At 35.4% G+C, this 12,077-nt stretch overlaps 1 protein-coding gene and 1 pseudogene across 1 annotated transcript; one reads left to right on the top strand and one right to left on the bottom strand.

Moving 5' to 3' along the window:
• Positions 1-345: 345 nt before the first annotated feature.
• LOC115958996 lies at positions 346-2,157 on the top strand (annotated as a pseudogene).
• Positions 2,158-9,620: 7,463 nt separating this feature from the next.
• Positions 9,621-11,684, bottom strand: LOC115960272 (ABC transporter G family member 4). The gene has a single exon (XM_031079069.1). It carries the CDS (start codon positions 11,576-11,578, stop codon positions 9,785-9,787), a length of 1,794 nt encoding a protein of 597 aa, XP_030934929.1. The 5' UTR covers positions 11,579-11,684; the 3' UTR covers positions 9,621-9,784.
• Positions 11,685-12,077: the final 393 nt, after the last annotated feature.

Here is a 12,077-nt window from a genome sequence, read left to right as displayed (position 1 = left end):
ATGCGACAACTATTTGGTTTATGGCAACTTTTTATCTGTAGGTAAAGACTTTTTTTTTCTTACAGTGATACTGGATCAATTAATTTTTTCGGCAGCAAAACTACGAGAATAATTGTCGAACTTTACTGCATGAATTGAAAGATTTCATGCTAGACTAGATTCTGCTTGGTTTATGGCAACTTTTTATCTGTAGGTAGACTTTTTTTTTCTGACAGTGATACTGGATCAATTAATTTTTTCGGCAGCAAAACTACGCGAATAATTGTCGAACTTTACTGCATGAATTGAAAGATTTCATGCTAGACTAGATTCTGCTAATTGTTTAGATATTTCCATATAAACTCTTTCAGAAACATGCCATTTATTTGGAGTTTTGGACTAAAGGACAAGACTTTGGAAGCCACTGCGCCATTCTTCTCTTGTTTGTGAAAATGGAGGATGCCATAGTTCTATACCCTTCTCCAGGCAGAGGCCATCTGATCTCCATGGTAGAGCTTGGCAAGCTCATACTCAGAAATCACCCATCTTTCTCCATCACAATCCTCATCTTGAGCGAACCAAACACAAATACTAACTCCACTGCACCAAATTATGTAGCCGGCTCTACCACCAAATACATCACCACCGTCAATTCCACCACCCCATCCATCAGCTTCCACCACCTCCCACCTATCTCAGAAGTCCCACTTAGTACTTCTTCCTTTGTAGAACTCAGCTACTCAATCCCACGATTCAACAACCAAAATCTCCACCAAATCCTCAAAACTATTTCCCAAACGTCCAAACCCAAAGCCTTTATCATTGATTTCTTCTGTGATGCTGCTTTTGAAGTGGCCACAAACCTTGACATCCCCACTTACTATTTCTTCACCAGCGGCGCAAGTTTCCTAGCCGCATTACTATACCGCCCCACTTGCATAAGAAAGTGGATAAAAGCTTGAAAGATCTCGGTAATACGCTTCTTGATATTCCTGGCTTACCGCCTATCCAGGCTTCAGACTTGCCCGAACCTTGGAAAGATCGTACTTCTAAAGAGTACCAGTATTCTTTAAACGTGGCAGCCCACATGGCCAAATCCAATGGACTTCTCGTAAACACGTTTGACTTGCTCGAAACAAAACCTATCAAGGCTATCTCGGGTGGACTATGTGTCCCAGATAGACCAACTCCACCAATTTTCTGTATTGGACCTTTGATATCAGACAGCAATCAAGATGTAGAAGATTACGAGTGTTTGAATTGGCTAAACTCGCAACCGAGTCGAAGCGTTGTGTTTCTATGTTTTGGAAGCTTGGGATTGTTTTCAGCTAAGCAATTGAAAGAAATAGCGGTGGGGTTAGAAAATAGTGGTCAAAGGTTCTTGTGGGTGCTAAGAAATCCACCACCAGATAATGAAAAGGATCCGAACTTGGATGAATTATTGCCGAAGGGTTTCTTGGAAAGGACCAAGGAGAAGGGTTTTGTGGTTAAAAAATGGGCTCCACAGGTGGCAGTGTTGAGACATGACTCAGTGGGTGGGTTCGTGACTCACTGTGGGTGGAACTCAGTGCTTGAAGCAGTGTGGTGTGGAGTGCCAATGGTTGGTTGGCCATTGTATGCGGAGCAAAGGTTGAATAGGGTGGTTTTGGTGGAGGAAGTCAAGTTAGCTTTGGGGTTAAACGAGTCAGAGGATGGGTTAGTGAGTGCAGCTGAGTTAGAGAAGCGAGTGAAGGAGTTAATGGACTCGGAAGTGGGAACAGAGGTGAGAGAAAGAGTTTCGGGTTTGAGAGATGAAGCTGTGACTGCTGTGAAAGAGGGTGGTTCCTCTCATGTTGCATTGGCAAAGTTGGCTGAGTTGTGGAGGCAAAACTAACATGAGTTCCCTCAGCTAATAAGTCGGTGAGCCATTCCATTGTTCTTAATTTGACTTCCTTCTTCGCTACTGTTTCCATTTTTTTTTTTTTTTTCCTGATGAGTACTGTTTCCAATTTCCATTGTTGAATTTTATTTAGCTATATTGGTGCATCATAATTCACAGTACAGTCAGAACATGATCAAATAGCTGGCTGTACGTCCGTGTTTATTCATCATAAAATGGGTATGATTTAGTATTTAAGGGCACATTATACATGTATACCACTCCTTATATATTCTTAAAACATGAAGTATGTTATGCAATATTTGGTGATACTAACTTTTATATGGGTTCAGTTAGCTCAACTAATAAATTTTTTTATGGTTGAATAATAGATATGAAATTCAATTCTCACCTATACTAAAAACCGATTGATATTTTAGTTTGATAATAAAAAACTATCGTAAATAGCGGGTGCCATAGATTCAAATTTTCTCAAAAAAAATATATATATATATTGATGTAGCAAGTCCCAACAATATGTTAGAAAATAATGCAAGGAAAAGATTGTTCTGGTTAAACTTATATCTTATGTGTAGACACAAACCCAAATAAAAATTGAAAAAGAAGTTAGAGAAAAAATGCCTTGCAAACCAATCACATGAAGTGCAAGCGTAACAAAAAAAATCCATAATTTTAGGTTTTAAGGGTATATTATATGGGTGATATACCCTTAATTTACCATTAATTTATTACACATTTTTATGGTACATATGCATATAAAAATGATACAATCTTTGTGATACATAAACCAATGCTCTTTATTTCAAGGTCAATAACTCATAATATGGGGTATATTATACCGTTCTAAATTGGTTAATAGGTTTGAAAACTATCGGTCTGTTTTATTAAAATACTAACTTGCCAAGAAACTTGTAGTTTAATTAATGCATTTTTGTGTTTCTAGGGTTTATATCCTCTTCTCCCCTTCTAACTATCAAAAAGGTTATAATTAAGCAAAAACTTTACAGAAGGTTCAAAGACCATTTTACCATTTAACATGCGGGGGGAAAAAAAACATATATCACAAACCATGTAACTTCTTCAAATTAATTTGAGGCATAATATTAGGACAATTACAAAGCTATATGATACATGATTTGACAAACAATTTTTGTGGGTGGGGAAAATAGGTGCAAGTTGATTCTTTTGTAATTTTTTTTTTTTTTTAGTAGAAGATTATTTTGTAATTTACATCCCACAAGTCACAGTCTCCCAGCGGAGGTATAAAACAAAATGCACTCATAAAGAATGGAAAGAAACCTGAAAGACACATTCATCATAAATAATTGAATCTAGCCAAAAGAGTGGCAATCACATATACATCAAGTCAAAATTTTGGACCATAGAGATAGACATATTTGACACGCAACTTGAATATTGGCCAAATTAAATACCACATTTTAGAAATTTTCAGCAAAATAGCATTATTGGCAAGTAAACTATATATCAAAATACCACCATTTTAGAACTTTTTTTTTTTTTTTTGGGAAACAAACACACATACACACAAGGGAGAGGGAAAGAGGTTCTAACATAAAGGCACACTACAACTCCACTCAAAAGCCATGGTAACTTTTAAGGGAGGGTGGGACAAGTTATACCACACACAATACACTCTCTTAAGCAATGTGGGACAATTACCCCCCTTTTTTTTTTTGAGAAACAAACACACACACCATTTTAGAATCTGATTTTGCATAGAACTTAGGGATGTCAATGTTCGACCCAACCCGCGAACACGACACGAACCCAACACGGGTTTTTTCGGGTTAGGGTTGGGCCTTAATGGGTTTGAGTCATAAACAGGTTGACCCAAAAGCGACACGATAAGAAAAGTGTCATAAGCAGGTCAACCCGCGTAACCCACAATAGACACATTTGACACGCCAATTTATTTGTGTCAACCCAAAATGACCCATTTAACACAACCTGTTTAACTCGTATAACAAATAAATATTTATTTTATTTTAGATTTTTCAAATACCTTTTATATCCAACATATATTTTAAATTTAAAAAGAAAAATGAGTAATTATAAAAATTTACAAGGGATATAATTAGAAATTGAAACTTTACAGACCCTAGAACTACTAATATATATATATATATATATATATATTTTGGCATAGAACTTGCACAAATGAAATTGGATGAGCTTGTGGAAGATGTTATGAATTTGGACATTAACAAAGAATCTATGGATGGTAATTGTGGTCATAGTCAGGATTAGTCTACTATTTGCTCAAATTCTTCCAATATTGAAACTTAGCATTTGGTGAGTTCCAAGGATATTATATTTTTGTTAAGCTATGTTATTTTATTTTTGTTAAACTTTGTTATTTTGAATTTGGGTTGAAGTGTATGCACTTCTTTTGAAGTGGAAAAAAACTTATTTCTAGATTAATGTTATATTTTTGTTGAACTATATTATTTTGAATGTGGGTTGAAGACTTGAAGTGTATGCACTGCTTTTTGGGATGTAAAAAAAATTATTTCTAGATGGATGTTATATTTAATATTATGAAGGTTGAAATAAGTTGTGTTACATTCGTGTCAACCGAACACGACTTGTTTATTAAGCGTGTCAAATGGGTTGGGTCAAGTCAACCCGCTTTATTAACAAATCGGGTTAGGGTTGAAGGATCATGACATGATTATTAAATGGGTCGGGTTAGGGTTGAGCCATTTAGTCGAATACCCCTACCTCGACACGACACGAACCCGACACGCTAACCCAAATTAACACCCCTAATAGAACTCGATTTTATTAATTTTGAGTTTCGTGAATAAAAAATGTTATGTGACATGGCCTTTTTCAATAAAAAATGTCATATGGAACTCGATATTTATAAATTTTAGTTTTGTGTAATTTACTCATGGAACTCGATATTTGTGAAATTGAGTTTTATACAGAAATCAATTTTCAAGTTCTAAAAGTGTTGTATTCTCCTACATAATTTAAAAACAATGCCATTTTGTTGAAAATTTCAGCCATATTTGGTATTTGGCCACTTTGGCCCCTGAATATTTGCAAAATGGTAGCAATCACATATAAATCATGACAAAATTTTGGGCATTACAGATTGGCTTAATTTAATAATTTACTTGAATACTTACAAAATAGTGATATTATTTATATTAAAGTACTCTTTTAGTTTTTAAAGTTTGAGGTTATTTTCAATTTAACAATTTATATTTCAAAATTTGCATTTTGCCCTCCATGTTTAATTCTATTTTCACATTGGCTTTGTCATCCATTTTCATTAGTAATATGACTGTCCCTTGTATATATATAAAAATAATTGATGTAGCACTATTTTATTAGGGGGTCATATTATTTAAAGAATTTAATTTCTATACAATTTACCCAATCAGGTCTTTCTCTCGTTAACTAGTTCTCCATATCTCACCTCACTATAAAGTGAGAATAACTAAAATAATTGTTGTATCAAACGAGACATTATTTTTTTTGGCAACCAAATTAATTAATAATATGTTGGATTATATTTTATTTTATTATATTTCTTGCATCAACGTGTTTGTTGACACAAAAAGATGTGACACAATTTGCATCAACTTACATGATGATGTTATATAGTCTTTCGCATCAATGAAACGTTGACCTTAAAAAGATTTTAAATGCCGTCAAAATAATTTAATTTTCACTCAAACCTATAAGTATGCTGCAATTTTTTTTTTTTTTTGGGGGGGGGGGGGTAAAAACTATTTTCTTATAGTGATACTGGATCAATTAATTTTGTCAGCTGCAAAACTGCATGAAATGAATAATTGTCAACTTTAATGCAAGAATGGAAAGAATTCATACTAGATAATATTTCCATAAAATCTCTTTAAAAAACGTACCATTTATTTGGAGTTTTGAAATAAGGTAACAGGCTCTACTGCACTGGGCTATAGAAAAGTCTTTTTAGCCATCAGCCGAAAGGCCCAATGGGCCAGCTCTTTATTTATAGTGTGTAAACTCTACCGAATTTTTCCTTCACATGCAGGCATGCATAGTCATAGATTTTTTTTTTTTTTTTTTTAATAGGAATGCGTAGTCATAGATTAGACATACAATTTGTTTGGAAATCTAATTGGCATGAATACGGTCCTGAAGAAGTTTGAATACAATGAATAGTACTGATGGTTTATTTTGTTAAAAACATAAAATAAAATTATTAACTCAATCACGGTAAATATATCGTAAAAAACCAAGCAAAAATAACTTCGGTTCTATTTGATCTTATTCGACCCATTATGTCCACCTTTGTCCTATTTAGTCTACTTTGGTGTTTGGTCCTTTTAGGTCCATTTTGTCCATTTTGGTCTTATTCGGTCCATTCGATCCTATTAAGTCCGCTTAGGCCCTATTCCTTTCACCAAAAAAGAAAAAGAAAAGGAAGGCCCTATTTGGTCCATTCAATCCACTTTGGTCTTATTTGATCTATTCAGTCCAATTCGGTCCATTCAGGTCTTTTTGGTCCTCTTCGGTCGACTTTGGTCATATTCAGTTTATTCGTTCCACTTCTGTTTTATTCGGTCCAATTTGGTTTTATTCAGTCCATTCGCTCCTATTAGGTTAATTCTACCCACTTTGGTCTTATTCGGTCCATTTAGACCCTATTTAGTCAATTTTGTCCACTTTGTTCTTATTCAGTCCATTCGATCCTATTCGGTCCACTTAGTACTCAGTTCATTCTGTAAACTTTGGTCTTATTCGGTCCATTCATTCCTATTCAATCTTGTCAGATCCATTTTGGTCCTATTCAGTCCACTTTAGTCTTACTTGGTCCACTTTAGTCCTTTTCAGTTCATTCGGTCTGATTTAGTCCATTTTGGTCTCATTCAGTCCTATTTTTCCACTTCAGTCATTCAGTTTTATTCAATCTACTTCAATCAATTGGTCCAATTTTTTCCACTTCAGTCCATTTAGTCCAATTTTGTGAACTTGTATAATGGGAAAAGACAGGTTTAGGTTGTTGAGAGTATCTATTTTAAATCCAAATTTATTAAAAAAAAATATAGATCTCAAACTCATGATATCTAAAACTTTAAGCATAACATTTATTATTGTTCCGTTCCTATTAAGTTACATTAACTTAGCATTTTAGTTTGACTAAATTTAAGTGAAAGTCTTTCTAAACATGAAGGCTATAAGTATACAAATGTAATCTCTAGGTAGTTATTCATTTGTTTTAACGTTATTACTTTTAAATGAATTGCATGAGTTTGATTATACCTCCAAGTAAAAAATATATATAATTTTTATTTAACTATCTAGTGCTACGCTTGGGATGGTGACTAATATTAAAAATAAATAAATAAATAAATAAAGCACAATTATACCTTTTAGCCTATATATCTTATCCCCTTTAGTCTTTACTCTTTACCCAATTCTGTGCCTCCTTGTGATCATATCTAAAGACTAAAGCAAAAGGAGAAATGGCAGATAAAGGCAATCAGAGAACAGAGATTTGGAATGAATTCTCCACGCTAGAGGGTGATTGGTTTGATATTCATTTATATTTGTACAAGCAAGTTTACAATAGGGATGTTTTTGAATACAAGAGTCAACTACAAGTTAATCTTGGAAAGGTAAATCTGTCATTTTGTCAATGCATAATTTTGTCCTTGATTTTGGGCTGGACTTGAGCTACTGCAATGATCTGTAGTGCATTTCTTTTGTGCGGTTGCATAATTGATGCTGGCTGCTTTGATTGAGCTGCTTGTTTAGCAGAAAATCAAAGTCCTTACTAGTATTCTGATAGTTTTGTTTGATTACTGCTGCCAATTTATACAAAAGGATAAGCAGTAAGCACAATTCTGGGAACCACTTCGCTACTAAAACTCAATGACTAACCAAACTATCTGGTGTACAGTGTACTCATAAAATTACTCCCTCAACACACACGTCACTGTTGTAGCAAGATTAGACATTTATCAAAAGACCAGGGACGATTAAGAAGCACAATATCAAGATCCATCGCATCATTGAAAATGGCAATGAAAATATGAGGGCCACAACTATGTAAGTTTCCTACACGCATCAAAACAATGGCAACAATTCATAATCAATTTCATTCATCTCAACTAAATTCACAACCAATTTCATTCCTACTAATAGTCAAATACTGTACCCTCACAGTCTCTCTACTCTCTAATGATAATTCACACACCAGTACAACATAGGTCCTTAAATAGCTATGGAATATGGCCTTACTCAAGAAAAAAAAAATGTGGAATATGGCTCACATGTCTTAGAGAAGGAAAGGAAAAGTTGAAAAGTAGGAAATTGGGGTGGGGAATTTTTATGGCTACGTATTGGAGGAGGGGCCAAGTTTTTCCCATAGGGGGCCAGCTCTTAAATGAGAAAGTGTGAGACCTATTTCTTCCTACTATTATAGGGATAACGTGCCTCCGCCCCTGCCCATACCTATAGACTCCACCTCATGAACATGTATGTGTCTTAGCTTTATCAGTTGCAATGTTCACAAATAATTACATCACCCACATGAATTTGGGACCTATTTTTTTCCCCTTAATGTTGAGGACAGTTTTCTAAGCGTGTTTCATTCAACTCAGAAGCTGACAAGTTCTAATCTAAGAAGGTTTAACAGTTCTCAAACGGAGTACAATGCAACTTATTGGATTTGGATAAGCCATTGGTAGTTCGTGCACGATGTAGGGACCCAACAGTGAGGTCACGGGTGACAACAAGAAGAGGAACCCGTGAATATGGCACTCATTCAACATCAGCAAGAAAACAAACCTAACATATTTCGCGGCGCCAAGGGACAAAACCACTTTTCAATAAGGCCGACACACATTGGATTCTTCGCTCGCTCTATACATCAATAGCCAAATACCCGTGACTCCTCATTATTAATAAACACTGATAATTTTTATTTTCCGGACAAACAAATTAAGGGGGAGTACAATATATGTGCAATTGTTTAGAGAACGCCCTAGCCAGTCAAAACTTTGTAGGTGAGCTAACCTCTGCATGGATCCCAAATGTCACTTAAGGATTTTCGGCCTAAGGCACTACTTGATTGATAACATGAATGAAATAACATTATTATTAGTTTGAGTTTTAACATTTCGAAACAATCAATTAAAACTAATTAATTGTGGAAAAAAATCTTTAAAGATTTTTTTTTTTTTGAGGGAATAAAAATATGTTATGCACCAAAAATCTTATAGTTCAATTAATACCATTTGATGTTTCTAATGTAGATATTTAGAGAGGGTTCAAATTCTCTCACCCAACTATTGATATTTAAAAAATTTTAAAAATTAAAAAAAAAAAAAAAAAAGTTCTGGCATTTGCAATATACCACAAAGCCAAACGCAAAAATCTTTTACCTTGTCAAAATATGCGTGCCAAACCAAGTTTATTATGTGTCATTTCGCTATCATATCATTTATGGAAATATATAGAAGAAGACAGCTCCATACTGATATGGAGCCCTTTTTAACCTGAATTTGGGAATCTAGTGAAGTGGAAATGCCTCATGACTCTTTTACAGTATCATATGTTCTTGATCAAGAGAATTAGATCTATCCGATGTCACTTTCCTAAAATTAGATATATATATATATATATATATATAATTAAAAAAACAAAAACAAAAAACAAAAAAGCAAAAGAGGAATTAAAACCCTCGTAATATAGCTGCTACCCACGTGTTTAAAACATGAAGAGGATACATAGAACGAAATTCATGAAGGAAACATCTTTTATTACTGTATTTTAATTATCTCTATAATGAATTAAAGCCTGAGGAACCATGCATTACAGGAGCTTCAGTTCTTGAAAAACAAAAGCAAAAATAAAAATAAAAAGCAAAAAACAATTCAGCAAAAAAAAGTAAATATGATAGTGTCATTTCTTGGATCTGGAAACCCTTCTGATCAAAACCAGGAAACAAAGCACGCGATAGAACACAAAGAAACCAACCAAGATGTAAACATTTGTCCATCTCTGCCTCTCATGGAGCCCTCTTTTATCCAACACATCGCTTCCAGTCACCATGCACTCTTTGTTCTCTTCGTACCAGATCAAACACCTTGAGACAAGGCAAGAATACTCATTGATGAGGAGGGCATCAAGTGCATACTTATACATTGAAAGGAAATGCATGAAAAGCCAATGCTTTGGCATACTCTCTGAGGAGATGAAGTAGCCAGAGAAGAGGAAGAAAGCCGCTAAAAGTATTGTCACGAGCGAAGTGCCCGCAATGTAGTTTGGGGCAAGTGAGCTCAAGAAGAGCACGAATGAGTTTGCCATTAGAACTATCACCCAAATCACCAATACAAAGTAAGAGAAAGCTTGCCATGAAGCACAAAGACCCACCAAGAAATATACCGAGAATGAGTATATCATTGCGATCACGAGCAAGTAAGGCAAGAAAACAAGAGTGTTTGCTATGAGATAAGAAGAAAGTCTATAAACCCCACTAGAAGTTTCTCTTAAAAGTATTGGCCTTTCATTGATGAAGATTGGAAGTGTTTCAGTTGTTGAAGACAGAAGGAAAGTGAGAGTGAAAGCGAAGAGACCAAACCTCTTTTCGATACCTTCCTTGTCAAAACCAATATTAATGTAAATGGTTCCAAGAACAAGACCGACAACAAGAGCTTCCAATGTGTTGGTTAAAAGAAGCTGTCTGGTTCTGAAAATGATCTTCCAAAACCTATTATAGAGGGCAAGAATCTCGTGGACCCTAGAGCTCTTGTATCCTATCTTTTTCCCTTCAATATAATCAGAAGGAGCAGCTATGGATTTAGTGGGTGATGGAGGAAGGGATGGGGGTGTGATGGGCTTAAGATCATTGAGAAGGTTTAGTATTTCCATGGCATATTCTAATGCATTGAGCTGTGGAGGGACAGTGAAGCCATTTGAGACTAAGAATGTTTGAAGTGAAGAAAGTGTACCATGGTGTACTACAGTCCCTTTTGATAGCAAGAGGACTCTATCAATGGTAGAGAGTATCTTGAAGCTTGGTTGATGTATAGACAAAATCACAGTGCGGTGACGCGAAGTTGCTATGGTTTTAAGTGTTTGCATTACGCTCAAAGCTGAGGAGCTATCAAGTCCTGAAGTGGGTTCATCGAGAAGTAACACTGCAGGGTCATGAAGAAGGCTTAGGCCTATTGAAACGCGTCTACGTTCACCACCCGATAGGCCCTGAGCGAGCCTAGTGTTTGATAAGTGTGTTAGTTTGAGCTCAGTGAGAAGTGAGGAAACAATGGAGGCAATATCAGATGTTTTAGGGACTAAAAGACATGCAGTGAAAGCGAAGGTCTCAGAAACAGTGAGTAATGGAAGACATGCATCGTGTTGGGGGACATGGGCAGAGAGTTTGCGAAATGAAGAAGGGTTGAGAGGTGAAGAGTTGAGAAAAAGAGTGCCATTTGTGGGTGAAGTACGAGCAGCTAAAATGTCAAGGAGAGTGGACTTACCTGCACCACTAGGACCAACAATGGCCAAAATTTGAGAGGGATAGGCAGTGAGAGAGACATCATTAAGGATGTAATTTGGAGGGTTTGTGGTGCAAGGTTTGAAGAATAAGAGTGGTGCAAGGGTTGTGGAAGTGGTGGTTGATTTGGTATAGGAGATTGAAGAGGCTGTTAATTTGAAGGTCTTGAATGGTGGTGGTGTTGGTGATTGGTTATCCATGGAGGTGTTGATGGGAACGAAAGATAGAGGGAGAGAAGTAAAGGAGAAATAGAGAGAGATGTGGAGGAAGAAGATAAGTTGTTGATGATAATTTCCATGTTGGAGTATAATGTTGGTGAAAGATGAGAAAAAGAGAGAATTAAAAAGTTTGTGGGGTGCCCCTAATTAATTATTACTTTATTAAATTGGAGATTAATAGAATGGGTAGACGTACCAAATCATAAGCTAATGCATGTAAATTAGCAAAGAAAGTGACTGAGGGGAGATAATATTGTATGTTTTATCTTTTTGTAAAGGTGGTCCTATCAAATCGCGAAGCTTGTTTCTCCAGATTTGTGACAAATAAGCTTTTTCATTTCTCATAGGAAATACTTGTTACACACACTTTGTTGCACACACATTTATACACTCTTGAAAATTGTATTGAAAATATGACTTGAATTCATCATTTGTATTTGAAAATCATGACTTTGAGTCATGTTTTCAATGTAATTTTTGA

This window comes from Quercus lobata, chromosome 9 (assembly GCF_001633185.2).
Source record: "Quercus lobata isolate SW786 chromosome 9, ValleyOak3.0 Primary Assembly, whole genome shotgun sequence".
Classification (NCBI taxonomy): Eukaryota; Viridiplantae; Streptophyta; class Magnoliopsida; order Fagales; family Fagaceae; genus Quercus; species Quercus lobata.
Note: the sequence above shows the minus strand (reverse complement) of the source record. Positions and strands in the feature narration are given on the sequence as shown.